Consider the following 18,775-nt stretch of genomic DNA (forward strand, 5'->3'; position numbering starts at 1 on the left):
CACAGCTACCAGGAACAGGATTTCAAGGAGGCAGCTCCATCAGGCACCAGAAACTGGGAAGCCTGCTGCCCAAAGAAAATGAGGCTCGGCCAATTTGCATTTAAAACCCACCTGGAATGAGAGAAGCCTGCATCCATCCACTAAGAACAAACGCTAGCCAGACCCTTTACCCATGGACTGTGGTGTGTTGCCATTGCAAATGCAGCATCCAGCAGAAAAGGCTCACCAGCAAGGAAGCCTGTGTGGTCATACCAAAGAGACCAAAGGTCATCAGCACTCACTCTGTCCCTCTCTGGACTTACTCAGTCAAAATACATCACTTCCTGCGAGCATAGCCTAGCAGCAAGTGAAAAGAGCAGCAGCCAGGGAGAGAGGGGCAGACCACGGGCAAGGCTGGGACAAGGGACACAAACACAGAAACACCCAGTTGAAGACTATTATCTCCTTTATTCAAAAAATAAATATTTCACTTTGAGTCGACATATTTCAAAGCCCATCAAGCACAGAGAGGAAAGGCTGTCCCTTAGAAAGCTGTGACCTGGAGCAAGGAAGCATGCTGCTGGGAGGGAGGGCGGCTGTGATCCCAGCAGCATCACCCAGAGATGCGGTGAGCTCCCCAAGTGCACACACACACACACACACACACACACACACACACACACGCGCGCACACACACACACACTGCTTTGAAGTCTGAAAGGCACATGAAGTGGACCATCAGGTAAATGGCACATTCACTGATAAAATGTTCCCTATTCCCTCCCCCCACCAAAAAAAGTAGAGAAATATTGATCAAGTCAAAGACCAGAGGAGACAGGGCACTCCTGCTCAGAGCTTGGCATCGCGGACATCTCTGTCGAGGAAAGCCGGCACGGAGGCGCTCACTCGGTGACGGTGGGGCGAGTGGCCACATACACGAACACGACAATGAGGAGCACCACCACAGCCAAGGTAGGCAGCACCACAGTGGTGATCTGCTGCCGGGCCTCCTGCATGGCCTGCTTCCGCTCCTTTTTGTCCTTGGACGTCTCTTTCTTTGGCTTCCCTTTGAGCTGACGCATCTTTGTTAGAAGATGCTGGGAAGATATGTCCAGAGAGGGCTTGAAGGGCCAAACTACTCCGTCCAGGCAAGAGACCTCTGCAAGAGAACAAATGTGATCAGGAAGGATCAAACAAAAGAAATCTCAGGGCCGGGAGAGGCTCAGTGTGTGAGCAATGCCACAGACGTGAGGCTTGTGGTCAGACTCCCAGCACTCACATACTAGGCTGGGCACCCCTGAACATGCCCCACACCCCAGCACTGGGGAGCAGAGACAGGCAGCCAAGTCAGCAGTGAGCTTCAAGTCAGTACGGGACAGCAGCAGATGAAGACACCCTACACCCTGCTCTGGTCTCCTTTTGTGTAGCAAACACACCATCCTGGAGGGAAGCTCCTTGTAAGACTCGGGAAGTTCTCCATGTGCTCTGTGAGTTGTGTCTTGGGTATTCCAAGCTTCTGGGCTACTAACCACTTATCAGTGAGTTCATACCGTGTGTGTTCTTTTGTGACTGGGTTAACTCACTCAGGATATTTTCTAGTTCTACCCATTTGCCTAAGAATTTCATGAATTCATCATTTTTAATAGCTGAGTAGTACTCCACTGTGTAAATGTCCCACAGTTTCTGCTTCCATTCCTCTGTTGAGGGACATCTGGGTTCTCAAGCTTAAGAAGAAGGAAGACCAAAGTGTGGGTGCTTAGGTTCTTCTGAGAAGGGGAACAAAATACTCAGAGAAGTAAATATGGAGATAAAGTGTAGAGCAGAGACTGAAGGAAAGGCCATCCAGAGACTGTCCCACCTGGGGATTCATCCCATACACAGTCACCAAACCCCAACACTACTGTGGATGCCAAGAAATGCTTGCTGAAAAGAGCCTGATATGGCTGTCTCCCAAGAGGCCCTGCCAGAGCCTTGCAAATACAGAGGCGGATTCTCGCAGCCAACCATTGGACTGAGTGCAGGGTCCCCAATGGAGGAGTTAGAGAAAGGACTGAAGGAGCTGAAGGGGTTTGCAACCTCATAGGAAGAACAACAATATCAACCAACCAGACCCTCCAGACCTCCCAGGGACTAAACCAACCAAGGGGTACACATGGCTCCAGCTGCATTATGTAGCAGAGGATGGCCTTGTCAGGCATCAATGGGAGGAGAAGGCCTTGGTCCTATGAAGGCTTGATAAATGCCCCAGAGTAGGGGAATTGAGCGAGAGGAGGTAGGAGTGAGGTGGGTGGAGGAGCAACCTCATAGAAGCAGGGGGAGGGAAGATGGGATAGGAGGTTTCTGGGAGGGGGGAAGCTGAGAAAGGGGATGACATTTGAAATGTAAATAACGAAAATATCCAATAAAAACATTAAAATAAAATAAAAAGACTCAGGAAGTTCTAAAGGGAGATTCATAAAAACTTTGTCAGGCAGTCCCAGAAATTGACCAGATGGGTACGGCTGTCCCCTCCCCAAAGTTACATGAGCAGTAAGGGCTTCTGAGGAGACTCAGACCAGATGCCTGAAGGGGCTCTAATCAGCAGATCTGCCTGTAAGTTGTGCAGACGGCTCCAGGGCTGTGGTTTCTAGGCATCGCCCATGCTGGGAATGAGTGGGATTTCGGAGAGGCAGCCTCCTTTGCACCTTGCTGTCCCTGTAAATGACCCTGAACTGACCCTGAACTTAGTAGATCACTGAGTTGGTTTTCAATGGTATCAATACTTTTGTTTGTCATTGGCTTCCTATTTGAGATAAAATAGACACATGCCGCCCCAGGAAGTCACTTACCCAACCTGCCCACATGGGAACGCACACCTGTTCACTCACATGCATCCAATACATACATACCACACCAATACACACACACACACACACACACACACACACACGGATAGTTCAAGTAAAATTAGGATGCATATTATATTTGCAACTTGTAAGTTAAGGGCAAAGAAACAGTAGAGGTCATGGCAAGACAACTTCACCCACACTCTCCTGACTAGTGTTAGGCACCCTCCAAAGCCTAGGCTATAAGTGGGGCTGATTCTGTCTTCTAGGGACCACACCCCATGGTCTGCTCAGATCCACGATGAAGGGAAATTGGACGAGGCTATGGTCTCACCACCCCTCAACTGGCTTCTGTCTTGTGTTGAATTCTGAGACTCCTGGAGATACTCAAGTACCTAAAAATGAGTAACACCCATAAATAACTATAGCACAACCTCTCTATAGAACTCCACTTCTTCGTTTCAAGCAACAGAAATATACTTTGGCTGATTCTAATTGAGAACTTCACCTAGAACTTTTGACACCTCAGATTCCTCCAAACCTGAGAGGGTCAGCTCGGGAAATGGGCATTGGAAGGAAGGGGTGCCAAGGAGCCATAGTCCTTCCTCAGATTCAGTTCCCAATGCACGGGAACCAGTCTGTGACTTCTCCATCAGCCACAGTGTCACCATGTCTTCTCCACGTGGCACTAGAAGCAGCTATAATGCTGATTGCCAGGACCAACTCCACACTCTCCGGCCCACACTCAGGCTCAGTATGTCCGCGGTCCACCTTCCAGCTCTCATAGCAAGCAATCTCCAACATGGGAAGGAGTCAGAGTCAGCTACTAGGCAGGGACAGAATAACCAAGACAATGGCCAGACAGCAATCAGGAAGCAAACACCAGGTTAGGAAGAGCTATTCCCCAGGGCTCCTCTGACAAGGGCTCTTATGCCAGAGACCATGCACTCTTATCATCTGGGGCTGTGTGTGGCCTCTGGTATCTTAATATCATCTTAACAAGGAAGCAGACATCCACACCTCAGTGATCCTGTGAGGTGGCAGAGGCTAAATTCTTTTCCAGTGTAAGGTATCCTACTCTCTTAGGAATCCTGAAAGCATGCTTCCTCCAATCAGGCAGCTCCGTACTGTGTGAGGTAACTAGCATCACTGCGCTAAGGTCGCACGACATCAGCCACAACCAAGTAATGCTTGCTTCAGCCACGCGATTCTTCTCAGTGGCCCAGCTGTGACAAGCCTAGTATCCAGCCGAGGGTGCTGCCGAGGGTGCTGGAGCCTCTAAAAGGCAGAGCTGAGGTCACTGCAGGCATTCCCTCCTTCTCCCTCTCGTGTTTTGGTGTCCATCCAGAGATCTAACTGAAACTTTCAAACTGTGCGTCAACATAAGCCCCTTTCTCTTGTGGAGTAACTATATAGGCCATCTGTTCCTGGAGGATTCTGAGGTAGAACTTCTCATCACTGCTAATTAGGAGGAAGGCACGAAGCTCAGAAAGCCAAGGCATTCCAGACTGGGCTTCCTGACACCGTGTTCGCCACCGTCAGGTCACCTCCCCGGGCCCTGACACCATCATCTGAACAGTGAGAACCACAGGGGTCTGAAGGGGAAAAGCGCATGGTCCAGGCCAGGCTCTGCCTGCCCACTGGACCAGGGGTGGCACTGGCTGGCTGAGACGGCTCTACCGCAGAACTGCTCCAGGCTCAGGCAGAGCAGGTAGAACTTTCCGGAGCCCCGTCTGCTATCTGGGGATTCTCAGATGTGGCTTGCTCGAGGGCAAACAAGACTCAGTGAAACCCAGGCTGGAGTAATTAGATCTGAACTGCGCTGTTCCCCAACAGGCTTTAGTTTCTCTACCGTTGAAAGAACACCATGGACTAAAGAGGAAAAATATCCTCCGGCAGTCACCCAGTCTGTAGACAGTACCTGTAGACAGTAGCCTGTGGCTACATAAGGGGCAGCACCCAGGGTCCATCCTGTACCTGAACAAGCAGTACCCCGAGTGTGGGCACTTCACTGTAAAGCGACCTAGACTAACCCCACAGCTGTTCCCTCCCACAGAGTTCTCCCAGGCTGGCTAAGAGCACCTTGAGTCCCTGCATTAAGTAGCCACTCTAGGCAACAGTACAGTGCCTGACTTCCCGTCCTGATCTTTCAACGGCTGCTGGTCCTCCCACACATGTGCAGCTAATAATCAAAGGCACCAGCCCCCATGACCAGCTCTTGACACTCTTCAGACGTACTGAGAAGCTCCCTGAGGCTGAGACCCCAGGGATAGCACCAGCTCAGTCTGTATTCACAGGACGCACAGTCCAAATTCTGGGCATCTTACCAGGTTACGGATGCCTCCGGTGCACCTGTAATGCAGGCAGATAGAGAGAGCAACCCGGAAGTTGTAACTGGAAGGGAAACCCTGTGTGCGCACAGGGAAGGGGCAAAAGAGGAGCATGGGCCAGGAGGGAGGTGGGGGAGGAGCGGGTGGGTGGGGCGCTGGGCTACCAAGTCAGCTCCTCCCAGGGTCTTAGTGAGGCGGGGCTTCATTCCAGGGCAGCAAAGGCCCTTGACGGCTTAACACTGTGTGCTGTTTGCTGCCTACCGCTCTGATGAACACCGTGACCAAACGCAACCTGAAGAGGAGGGGCTATGACTTATGTGTCCTGACCATTACCCATCACCGAGGAAGTCAGGGCAGGGGCATGGGCAGGGGCACACACTGAAGCACAGACCGCAGAGGAGCGCGGCTTACTGGACTGCTCTCACAGCTGGCTCAGCCTGCCTTTAGAATGTAATTCAGGGACCACCCGTGCAGCGGTGCCAGCACCCACAATGCTGGTCCTTCCATAACAATCACTGATCAAGAAAATGCCCATCTTCCTTCAGGCCAATCTGATGGAGACATTTTCTCAACTGAGGTTGTCTCTTCCCAAACTGGCCTTTGTGGTGCCAAGTTGGCAAAAATAAAATAAAATAAAATACCCCAGCACGCACAGGGAGGCACGGTGAGTAGCGTGTCCTGTGAGAGGCATAGTGGAATGGTCTAGTAGGTGTCGGAGTCTTAGACACAGGGCATCGACACGATGAAGAGGTTGGGTCTGCTCGCCAGGAGTCCGTCCAGTGGGTAGGCCTCACTGTCAGGTCACATGCGGCCCAGGGAGGACTTGGCAGCGACAACAAAGAGGAATCCAAGGTCTGGAGACACTGGGTGGGCCACCAGCTGTCTAGTGACACCATCGTGAGAAACACCATGAAGACAGGAGGAAGGCCTGGTACTGGGGAGACCAGGAAGACATTAACTCTCTGCTCACACCTGCCCATGTGTAAGGATGTCGAATGGGTGCTGCTGTGGAAATATCCAGGAGACAGCTGAGAGTCTGGAGCTGAGTCTGCCTGCAGACCTTCAGTGGGACTAGGGAGGTCACCAGAGCAAGGCAGACACACGACTGAACCTGCTTGCACACCTGCAGCCTGGAAGCTGTGGGTCAGTAGACGTGGAGAAGGGGAAAAGAAACTGAAGCGAATGTTCATCACGGGACCCAGGAAAGCCAAGGTCACGGCTAAGACGACAGGTAAGACGACACGAGCTGCACCTGTTAGTCAGAGGCTGGATGTGACCAACAAATGCATGCATCTGCCAACGCCCTAAAGGATTTCTTACTTGTCTCGTAAGAGCATACTTCAGAATGCGATTGAGCATGCTACTTTCTTTGAGAGAATTCTGTCATGAAAAAAAAAATTGGCTAAACACACTCAAGACACAGCTGATTTCCATGTTGACATGAGCACCTTCACCGTCTCCCAAACTGTAAAGACTGCATCCATTTTGAAAAGCAAAGTGCAGAGAGCTGGCTTGAGTTTCTGCTGTTAGCCTGTACAGCCAGAAAGGGTTTTCTGACTTTAAGGATGAGGGTAACCAGAAAATGTCAGAGAGTGTTTGAGGGTCTAGCAGAAGGAACCCTGTTGCTAAAGATGAATATGAGGAGGAACAGAACTGAAATGCACTTGCAATGGAAAGAGAACAGGGAAGAAACTGATGAAGGGGAACAGGAGGGCCTGGTCTACACGGGAGCAGACACGGGAGGGCTTCCTGGTCTACAGAGGAGCGGACACGGGAGGGCCTGGTCTACACAGGAACAGACATGGGAGGGCCTGGTCTACACAGGAGCAGATATGGGAGCACCTGGTCTACACAGGAGCAGACACGGGAGGGCCTGGTCTACACAGGAGCAGACACGGGAGGGCCTGGTCTACACAGGAGCAGACACGGGAGGGCCTGGTCTACACAGGAGCAGACACAGGAGGGCCTGGTCTACACAGGAGCGGATATGGGAGCACCTGGTCTACACAGGAGCAGACACAGGAGGGCCTCCTGGTCCACACAGGAACAGACACAGGGTCCGTCAGCACTGGATAAGACCTGGAGGAGACACAGGGAAGCATGGGGGTGGGAGCTGGGGGAAGGAGGGGGTGCGCAGTCAAGCTGAAGGAGAGAGGAGGGATGGCTCCACCCATCTGGGTGGGACATAGGAGGGGAAGATCAAACTGGAAAGAAAGTTCTAGGGGTTTGTTTGTTCGGGGAGTGAACTGGAAAGTTAGCTGACTAGGAAACTGGCCAAAGGCGAGCAAGGCTTGAAAAAATTATAGTAAAAGGAAAAAGACCCAACAGGGAGAAATGGTCCACATGTTGGGCACTGCTCTGTGAGTGCGCACGCTCGACCCCAGATCTGAGAGACTGACTCAGGTGTTCTTCCGGGCCAGAGCTGAACCTTGCAGACATCTTTGGGAATGGGTAGCTTTCTTCCAAAAGCATCTGAGCCAGCTGGCCTGAGAAGCACTGGGGAGCCACTGCGGTTGGACAAGCGTCTGCACAAAAATGAGCAGCGCTTCCCTTGAGGCACGCAGAAGAAGGAACTGCAGAAGCTACTCAGTGTCCTGTGTGACAACAGCAGGGACCAGGATGTGGTGGCAATCAGGAACAGAGAGGCAGCCTTCAACTCTGGAAGGACCCAGCTCTACCAAGGCCTGTGTTCTTAGGTTACCGATAGCTGTTTCCATGGTGATAAATGCCTCACGCTGGCTCTGATGTTCTCTGCACTGAACATGGAACAGAGCCAGAATTTAGGGATTCCTCCAGAACCCCAGCATACTCAAGGACGGAGCAGCACAATGCACTGCCAGCCCGCAGTGCTGACTATAGAACACCACCACCCTCTGGGCAAACCACACACACCTTCCTGCCCTCGGCTGCCTTTGGGCCACAACTGACGGGTTCACCAGTCAGCCCCTTGCGGAGAGGAAAAGAGGCTGAGCTGGCCATTTCATCAGACTTTCCCCAGCAGCTATGCCCAGCCCATGTTCTTACTTGTAACTGCTCCCCCAATGGATTCCCTACACATACAACTGTCACATTCTTTCACGGACCTTGTCCCCAGTTCGGAGACCCCCATGGGCATACCTGATAAACCCAGTAAGATGGCAGGAAACTGACGCCACCAGCTGGTCACCACAGCCTCTAGCTCCCCTACCCAAAGAACCAGAAACATCACAAACATGGAGTTCTTCCTGATTCTAAAGTGACTTCACAGGCTAGGTCCCACCCCCACCAATGGAAGCCTGTGGAAACTGGTCAACTCTAGAACCTTCCAAGTGGCCAGTGGGTGGAGACTAGAGGTAGGGGTGGGTGGATCAGGGAGATGAGGAACCGCTATGGTTGTGATTATAACGTTATTCTCTCACACGTGTGCACACCGATGGACACACACACATACACACATAGATATATATATATACATATAGAGACATTGTGTATGTGTGTAATGTTCTAAAATGACCTCCTTTCCCCCACTTTAGAAATCATAATGTATACGGCACTGACTCCTAGCAGGGAAAGCGCTGGAGGCAAGAGCCTGGCTGAAGGCAGCCTCAGCTCTGCCACACGCAGTTACGAGACCCCAGGCGAGGCATTACATTTTTCATGACCTGACTTTCCTCTGTAGATCAGGTAGGAAGGCTGCTTTGTTGAGTTACGGAAACACCAAAGCCAACCTGCTACATGTAGTACCCAGTGTACTCACTGGGCCAAAGCAGAGCCCAGAAGGGGCACACTGACTGCCCGGAGGGGAGCACACACATACAGTGGGGAGCACCCACAAGCTGACTGCCCAGTGGGGAGCACACATACACAGTGGGGAGCACCCAGAAGCTGACTGCCCAGAGGGAGCACACAAGCTGACTGCCCAGTGGGGAGCACACACACAGTGGGGAGCACATACAGAAGTTGACTGCCCAGTGGGGAGCACCCAGAAGCTGACTGCCCAGTGGGAGCACACAGAAGCTGACTGCCCAGTGGGGAGCACACAGAAGCTGACTGCCCAGTGGGGAGCACACAGAAGCTGACTGCCCAGTGGGGAGCACACAGAAGCTGACTGCCCAGAGGGGAGCACACACATAGAAGCTGACTGCCCAGTGGGGAGCACACAGAAGCTGACTGCACAGTGGGGAGCACACAGAAGCTGACTGCCCAGTGGGGAGCACACACACAGAAGCTGACTGCCCAGTGGGGAGCACACACACAGAAGCTGACTGCCCAGAGGGGAGCACACAAGCTGACTGCCCAGTGGGGAGCACACACACAGAAGCTGACTGCCCAGTGGGGAGCACACACACAGAAGCTGACTGCCCAGAGGGAGCACACAAGCTGACTGCCCAGTGGGGAGCACACACACAGTGGGGAGCACACACACAGAAGCTGACTGCCCAGAGGGGAGCACACATACAGAAGCTGACTTCCCGGTGGGGAGCACACAGAAGCTGACTGCACAGTGGGGAGCACACACATAGAAGCTGACTGCCCAGTGGGGAGCACACACACAGAAGCTGACTGCCCAGTGGGGAGCACACACACAGAAGCTGACTGCCCAGTGGGGAGCACACACACAGAAGCTGACTGCCCAGTGGGGAGCACACACACAGAAGCTGACTGCCCGGTGGGAGCACTGAGAAGCTGACTGCCCAGAGGGGAACACATACACAGAAGCTGACTGCCCAGAGGGGAGCACACACACAGAAGCTGACTGCCCGGTGGGAGCACTGAGAAGCTGACTGCCCAGAGGGGAGCACACACACAGAAACTGACTTCCCGGTGGGAGCACTGAGAAGCTGACTGCACAATGGGGAGCACACACACAGAAGCTGACTGCCCAGAGGGGAGCACACACACAGAAGCTGACTGCCCAGAGGGGAGCACACACACAGAAGCTGACTGCCCGGTGGGAGCACTGAGAAGCTGACTGCCCAGAGGGGAGCACACACACAGAAGCTGACTTCCCGGTGGGAGCACTGAGAAGCTGACTGCACAATGGGGAGCACACACACAGAAGCTGACTGCCCAGAGGGGAGCACACACACAGAAGCTGACTGCCCGGTGGGAGCACTGAGAAGCTGACTGCCCAGAGGGGAGCACACAGAAGCTGACTACCCAGAGGGGACTGGCTGTCTTTGTATACAAGGTTGGAAATTCTGAACACATCTGCTGCTTTGATTGTTTTTAAATGGACTGCATAGCTATGTGAGACAGAATCCTCCCGTTTCCCTTTCCCTTAGTAAGACATCAGCTGCTAGGAAGATGTGTTCGAACACTGGCTCCTGCCATCGAGGGCAGGCAAGGACAACAAAGCTTACTCCCAGCTCCGTCCATCCCAGGCCTGTAAACTTCGGGCTGCCTAGCACCGAAGCCCAAGCATTTAAATGCTGCCAGGGTAACCGATGGGTAAGAGCGAGCAGTGCTCTTGCAGACTGAGTTCCATTGACAGTACTCACACAGCGCAGCTCTAGCGGCCTGCAAGCCCCTCTCCAGGGAATGCAATGCCCTCTTCTGGCCTCCACAGATGTCTGTACTCCCCTGCATATACCCACGCAGACATAACACAAACCCTTAAACGTGCCTGATTTCCAAAACAAGCTGTGTTTAATATAGGCTACAGTTTGACAGATTAATGCCAAAATGAGGAATGTAAAATACCTCACTAAAAAGTTTATATACCGGTTACATGTTGAAATGATAATATTTTGGATACTTGGGCTTAAATAAAGTTAACTTTACCTGTTTTCTGTCTTTGTCTCCTAGAAACATTTTCATTTCCTAGTAGCTTGAATAACACTAACCATAGACACTGCTCTGCTTGAATGCTGCTATAAAGAGTTCCAGGCTCTCCTGGGGCATCAGCAGCACAGGCTCCACCCACCACAGTCAGCACTCCTCAGCCTTTCACTGCCCGGTGCCACTGGCTCTCCTAAGCCCCCTCAGACAGCATAACCCTTGGCACACTGGAGCAGCTATAACACTATAGCACAAGTAACCCAGAACTTCCCCAGCACCCTCTGAACGCACTGTGCTCCGCCTACAGGCACTCGTTTTGGGTTCGCCACAGTCCTGCAGGATTGCCTTTTACTCTGTAGATGATGAGAGGCAGTCAGATAAGTACAAGGAGTCTTCCAGGGTCAGAGACTGTAAGGGGCAAGAACGAAGTCAACTGCAGTGGAATCCACAATAAACACATAGGAAACAGTTAACGAGGGAATAACGGCTGAGGATCCGCACTCGGACCTGATATAAAGCACCCAATCCTCTCTGCTACTCCACAGAGCCGCCCACCACCCACAACTAAGAACAGAAGCTACGGCTTCCCAGACGCACCCACTCCTGCCACTCTACTGTGCAGGCAATTGTACTATGAAAATGGAAACTGAGGCTGGGAGCTGCAGGCCCCAGGCCCGGAGTGAGAAGCCAGCTGTGTTTCCAGCCTAGCTCCTCCGCTCAGGTGCTGCTCCACACATCTGCTCCCAAACGGCCAGAACCAACCAGAACGAACCATCGTCTAGGGAACACTCTGGACAACAGTTCCTGCTCCTGCTTTAGAATCCGAAGCCGCAGGAAGAGTGTGAGACCTTCAGGCTATCTTACGTGCTACTGGCAGAGTCCATCTCAACCCAGGCTTGCCCTGGTGTCTAAAATAATGTGCCAGAAAGCTTTTTGCAAACTTTGGCTACTAAGGAAATGTTACTTAGTTCATTGAAAACCCTAGCTTTTCGTGTTGGTGCGTAGACTGCACAGTTGAGGGAGGCAAAAAGATGGGGCTGCATCCCGTCGGATTGAGTGGGGGCTGGGCAGCTCTGACAAGCCCCAGGGTCAGCGCAGGTTTCTCTGCCCAGCACTACACTTGCCCAGGAGTGAGAGCATGAAGGTGGTCAGTCAGGACGTGGAGGCGTGCCCAGCAAGCACAGATCGGCCTGGCGTAGGGGCCACGTTAAGTTGCTGAGGACTGGAAATTAAATATGACCACTCAACACGTGGAGAGTCAGGAACCAGGCCCAGGGCAGAAAGCCTGCCTGTTCTCCATGTAGACCTCACTTCTTGCACCAGAGAAGAGTCTCCAGAGCCCTTTTCTCCTGCTGAGGTCACTTTGCTCCACTCTGCCACGGAGTAGGGGGAAGGGACAGGCAGGCTACTCGGGAGACTGAGAAAGATGGGGAGCCTGCCTCCCGCTGAACACCTGCTGCTAACAGAAGTGCTTTCCTGGAAACACACACAGGAACACTGGCAGGCACGCAGGGCTCCTCTGTCCTTGGTCCTCTGGCTGTACCTGGCAAGCACAACCAGAGGACTGCGGACAGAACTACAGACAGAAGCACACCTCACAGTGAGGGCAGAAGAATCAAGAAAACCAGGATCAGTCATGTGTAAGAAGATATCCAAGAACACAACAGAGCGGGGGCTGACCGGCAATCCCAGGGTCTCAGTGACTTCGGTGGATAACATTTCCTAGCACCTGAGGTCTGCAGGGTGCATGGCTGCTGCACATTATTCATTTCTCCTCACAGTCGCTCTGCATGGCACCTACTTACAGAACAGACAGCACAACAGAGCAATTCGGGGCATAGCGGGGACAGGGACCCTGTAGACCACTGGCCTCTTAGACCTTCAATTATTCCATTGTAAATTAGAGATAAAAATACCTCTCACTCAACTATCTCTATACACTAGGGCAAGGCCCGGCTGTGAGCGAAGCGGGAAGAAATGTTGCCCTAGGTAGGGCACTGTCTTCTCTCACACTCACGGGAATGTGAGAGAGTTGACACCAGCCTCCAGGAGGCTGCTAACCTTGTGGTGAATGGTGGAGAAAGTGACTGTGGACCAGTCTGGAAGAAGGTAAGGAATAGCCCGTTAAGATGTCTGGGGTGACCTTCCGCGTGGATAGCAGAGCAGGGTCAGCCCTGGTGGGCATGTCTGGAGTATTTTAGCCTGACCCAGAGACCCCCTGGATGATTACGTGAGGTGCCTATTTAACATATCAAGAGGATCCCTGCTACCCCTCAGTCCCTCCTGTGACTGGGCCCTCCTGGCTGGCACTCCCCAGCCCCTACCCTATTCAAAGCCATAGGTGTCCTCAACTTCATCTGCTATTCAGTTAGACACTTGAAGACAGCAGGCATGCCAAAGCAAGACCAAATCGTCTCTTGGTTAACGATATATCCGCTTAGGACTAAGGCAAGGTTCAGGGGAGAATTCACTAATAAGTGTAGACCAAACTACATATATTTAATTTAAGTCATTTCTCTAATTTCTCCATCTGAAATAGACAGAATGGGGTGATCATCTCCTTTTGGGCTAGGTTTGGGCACAATCAGTCTAATAGTAAAACTTCATTCTTCTCTGTTCTGAGGCATCAGACCTCAGGGAGCCTTCTGCAGCGTCAGCCTCGTTGTGCATATTGTCACAGATCATGAAGAGGCCTCCTGTGGCTCTCATGGACCCCTGACCACGTCCTCAGGCCCCCAGCTCTCTCTGGTCACTAGGCCCTCATCCCGGAGAAAGGAAGGCAAGGTTCTGGGGTTGGCCCGGGTCCAGAACACAGGTAGGTAATGTGTGGGTGTCAGACTTGAGCGGTCTGGCTCCAGCCTGCTCTTCACTAGTAAGCCCATTACATTCTCATCCAACAACTATCAGCGTTTAACATTTTTTATACGTCATCTCCCACAGAGGGAATTGTGGTCCCCGAGAGGACCTGGCACATCACCCTGTGGCTCTGCCTTGCCTGTGGCTGATGCATTATGTTGTACCCCCAACAAGAAAATGTCACAAAGACTATTAGTTTTGGGCTGGAGAGATGGCTCAGCGGTTAAGAGCACTGACTGCTCTGCAGAGGTCCTGAGTTCAATTCCCAGCAACCACATGGTGACTTACAACCATCTGTAATGGGATCTGATGCACTCTTCTAGTGTGTGTGTGAGGACAGCTGCAGTATACTCATATAAATAAAAAATATAAATAAATAAAATAAAATAGATACTATTAGTTTAAATTTTAAAAAAGGTGGGGGGCTAGAGAGATGGCTCAGTGGTTAAGAGCACTGACTGCTCTTCCAAAAGTCCTGAGTTCAGATCCCAGCTGTGGTGTCTGAAGACAGCTACAGTGTACTTACATATAATAAATAAATCTTTTTTTTAAAAAAAGGAAAATGTCATTTGACCAGACTTGCTAGCCTGTCCTTGCAACAAGATTTGGGCACATTCCCCCTCCTTCTTAGACATGACTACAGCCCTCATGTTCTTACAGGCATAGACTTCATTAACAACTAAAATACCACAAGTATCAGTAGACCCTCTAAAATGAAAAGCCACCTCTAAGCTAAAGTATAGTAAGTAAATTATAGCACCGGATGGTGCAGATACATTAAAAAGGAGACGGGGGGGGGGGGGGGGGGGGGGATGGGCTGCCTGTGGTTTGTTTGTTTTTTTAAAGAATAGCAACTGCTTATCCCCAAAATTATACGTGGGCCCTTCTCGCTAAAGAAACTGGCACTCAGGCCACCTTCAGGGCTGGACCTGGAGATGAAGACAGAGTAGAATTCACTTCGCGGAACCTGAATGAGCTGGTTCCCAGCGGCATCCCTCAGAGCAGGGCGGAGCCACTGTGGCACCATGAGGACTGACCCGGCAGACCTAGGAAACAGTCACTATTCACCACACACAAGGCAGCCTTGGTGTGCAAATGTCTGACCCTGGCGGTGGAACCTGGCCTCTTGGCACTGGAGTTCTAACCGAGGAAGACGGCAGTGAGTAACCATGTGCTGTGTGAAGGGTACTGTGCAGTGAGGAGGAGGTCCTGAGGCAGGAGCAGCCTGAAATGTATCAAGTTCAGAAAGATGGCCACGGCAGTCAGAGCAGAGGGGCTGATGCGGTCAGCGGCCCAGAAAGCAGCAGGACCAGAGCGATCAGTTCAAAACACCTCCAAAGCCGACTGCGGGCATTTTGAGGCCTATTATCTGGCTTCACTGTAGCCCCAGGCTCCTGAAGACAGGCAGTGAACTGGGTATAATAAACATTTACCAAGTGGTGCGTGTTCACGGGGATTTCCTAAGCGTGGGTCTTGGAGTGGGAGAAGGAAAATGGCCCCATCGGAAAGCGACCTTGGGCTACTAAAGCTCACGTCATTAACACACTGATACATATCTGGTCTTGAACTTAGTGCTCGGTTGGTTTAAACTTTAAGTTGACTTACTGGAGTGAACACTGGGTGGAGAGCTTGAGTGAACTATAGAACAAAGGGCCTTCAGAGCAAGGAAGGTGGCTTCCCCCCATCTCCGACTTCCCTACGTTCCACGCTAGCCATGGCCTCTATCCATGCAGACCTCTGGGAGTCTCTGTCAATAAGGACGTGCCAACAGCCGAAGTCAGGGAGAGCTGTAAGGTCCCTGGCCTTGTCACAGCCACCCCTGCTGCTGGCTGCCTCCTGAGGGGGATGATCAGGTTCCTCCAGTACTAAGCCTAGAAGCCGAATTCACTGCACCCCACATAAGGGAAAGCAGAAGTCCCCACTGACTTCAATGCAGCTCTGACCTGCCTCCCACGCCCTCGAATCCCAGATGTCAGAACCCAGCAGAGCCCAGGCCTGGCTTAGCATTCAGCCGATTGGCTCGGGACGCCCACGCCAGTGCTGCACGATGCTGGTGTGTTGAGTGCGGCCCGGCCCGGGAGCAGCTCACCCGCAGCTCACGCCCGTCTGCAGGAGTGGGAGAACACAGCTACTTCGAGCCTTCCCATCGGACGGGTGTCAGCCTGTTCCTCTGGTTAATACTGCTGTAGCAGAAAGCACTGCGCGCCCCGACCTCCCCTCTGCGCCCCCCACACACGAGGCTCTGTCCTTGCTGCTCCTCACTGCCTCCCGACACAGCTTCTGCCCTCTCTCTCTATCTCCACAGCCTTGGATTCTGGCTTGACCTTTGATCTTGAAGATTGCCGGACCAGGTGCCTAAGCTGTGAATTCTCCTAAACTCACGACTCTGTCAAGCCTGAGGTGTGAAAGCGCACCCAAACCCTTCTGGAGCCCGGCTCACCTGGGCAGGGTAAAGCCTGCGGTACCCCCATCCCCCTCCTTTCCCCTTACCGGCAAAAACATTCGGCAAACTTCAAAATCACTACAGCAGCAGATGTGGGAGATGCGAATGTCTTCAGCAGAAGGTACAGATGACTCATCTAAACCTCATTCCCGTTAGAAAGTATAGCCACTGGAAACTTTTTCAGCACGAAAATATTACTGGCGTAAATATGCATTACTCGATATGCAGGGTCAAAAACCAACCCATCAGACTAATAATGAGAAAGCCAAGCGAGCAGTAACTGATCGTTAAACATCTAGATTCCCAGCAGTTAGAATCTGTTAAGAATTCGAGATTTTGCCGACACAGCGTCATTAGAGTACAGTTTCTAAGATCTGAGGAAATTAGAAGCTAGAATGTCCCCGCCTGGCAGGCCCAAGAGGGAGAGCGCCACTGGAGCACTGCAGGCCACTGGAGCACTGCAGGCCACTGGAGCACTGCAGGCCACTGGAGCACTGCAGCATGTCATCTGGTTAAGCGCTAAACCGGAGCCAGGCCTCACAACCCCGGAGTCTAGAATTTTGAGTCTCACACCCATGAGAAAGGACTGAGAGATGGAGAAATGGCTCCACAGATAAAGGTGCTTTTCACCAAGCCAGGCGACCTGAATTTGATCCCCAGGAAGTGCGTGCTGGGGAAAACCAGCCCCCTCACTGTCCTCCCACAGCACATCCCCATCCCAGTGCAAACACACACAGTAAAATAAACAACAGATTAAAGGACGCAGGATGGGCTCCTGGTCTCTAGTTCCTCACTTCTCTCTCCCGGCTTCCCTGCCCCCTCACCCCATTCCCTTCCCCCCCCTCTCTCCACATGCTCAAGGCCACACACTCCTCCACTTCTCTGCTCTCTCTGCCTTTCTCTGCCTCTACTACCCTCTTAACACCTCTCCCCATGCCCTGAATAAACTCTATATTAAAAAAAAAAGGACACTGCTGCCTTCCAGGGGGTCTTAGGAAGGCAGTCACATTCCAAAGAGAAAAATCTGACCCAGGACTCACTAGCATAAATTCCACAACAGTGTTCCTCTAGCTACAGAATTAAAGAAGCCAGATTCCTATATAAATAACACTGTCCCTAAGTAAGACCTCCATGGTCTAGCTCCTACCCACCTTGGAGAGAGAGAGCTCATGCCCCACCCCGCATGCCCCACAACTATCTCTTTTGCCATCTTGACAGACCTATTCCTCTGACTGTCTAACCCACTCGGGAGTTCTCTCTAAGACCCACCAGAAAGGTCACATGACTTTCTACTCTAAAGACGAAGAAGAGGGCCATCTCTGAGCCCTTAGGGATGCTGGTCATAAACTCGACCTCAGTGCCCGTGACACCCATAGATTTCCTTGTACAGCATGTCATGGTGGTTTTGCTGTAATTCACCAGTCACATGTCAAATTTAAGATCATATATCAGCCGTGTTCCTTACAGGCCACCAAAACTACAGCTGGAATTTTACTATTTCTGTTCATTGCTTTGAACAGGAAGCCTGTGAAGATGGGGTGTTAGATCAAGAAGGGGGAGGGGTGCTTCAGATTTGTGCTGTGTGTGTAAACACTCATCAGAGAAAGGTCAAGGTCAAGATATAAAGAGCCTTGCAGGGGACAGGAGGGCTGCCACCACGCTGGGGACAGGAGGACTGCACACTGCTAGCTTTGCTTTTCTTTCTCCCCTGGAGGGTGTCCGGCTTTTCAGTCACCAGCTTAGAATTGTTGATGAGTTCCTGAGTTAAAACACTACTGAACATTCTTATGCCAAAAATTTGGGGAAGAGGGTCACTCAGGAATGGAAAAGGTGTCAGGATGTTATTTCTTGTGAACTTAGGAAGGTTCCAAATGAAATAATGATTCACCTCTGACTTCTAGGAATTGAAGTTCTGGGGTTGTTGGAAGCAAGCCACCCCTTGATCCATGTCCCAGAACAACAGCCATCCCACACAATACATCCTTGAGAGTCTGGCAGTTCTTTTACTACATCTGAAAATGGGTCACAGTGTATCTTCAGTCTGCACAGCCCTTTTCACAGGTTTAGAGATACAATCCAAGCAGGAGGATGCCATGACAGGCTGCAAGGGGGACGGGGACAATGGATGCATTGTCACTTAACCCTCAGCCAAAGGGCGGGGCAGAGTAGAGACAGACAGGTGCCAGGCTGACACTGACAGATCTGGGCAGTCGGCTGGGCCAACAGGAAGCTGGTTTGGATTGGGACGGTGGTAGGTCAGTTTGAGCCAGCTTGGAGAGACGCGCTGAGGCCTCCAGATTGCGAAGGAAGAAAATGAGAGAAGGTGTCCAGACCAAGACCCTCTGAGTGTTGGTTTGAAAAGAAAAACAAGTTAACTACTGTGCGCCTGGCTGAGACGGTGGGGAGAGAAGGGATCTGTGATACCCACGTTGCTATCTGCTGAACAGGAAACAGAAAAGGCCACAGAGCCCAAAGGAGCCCCGGGAAATGATGGGCACCCCAAGGTTGTCTCATGACTACCCCCTTTCTCTGGTCCTTTCATCTGACAGTGACTGAATTGTCCCTGCTGCTGTGCCAGCTCG

General features: G+C 51.8%; 1 protein-coding gene across 11 annotated transcripts in view; it reads right to left on the bottom strand.

Moving 5' to 3' along the window:
* Positions 1 to 427: 427 nt before the first annotated feature.
* The window catches only part of Smco4 (single-pass membrane protein with coiled-coil domains 4), a 53,797-nt gene continuing 35,449 nt past the window's right edge, over positions 428 to 18,775 (bottom strand). For all 11 annotated transcript variants that reach the window (XM_052189075.1, XM_052189065.1, XM_052189069.1 and 8 more), the window contains one exon: positions 428 to 1,138. In XM_052189075.1, the coding sequence (XP_052045035.1) occupies positions 882 to 1,061 (180 nt within the window). In that variant the 5' untranslated portion in view covers positions 1,062 to 1,138 and the 3' untranslated portion in view covers positions 428 to 881. The remainder of the gene's footprint in view (positions 1,139 to 18,775) is intronic.

Source organism: Apodemus sylvaticus, chromosome 7 (assembly GCF_947179515.1).
Source record: "Apodemus sylvaticus chromosome 7, mApoSyl1.1, whole genome shotgun sequence".
Classification (NCBI taxonomy): domain Eukaryota; kingdom Metazoa; phylum Chordata; class Mammalia; order Rodentia; family Muridae; genus Apodemus; species Apodemus sylvaticus.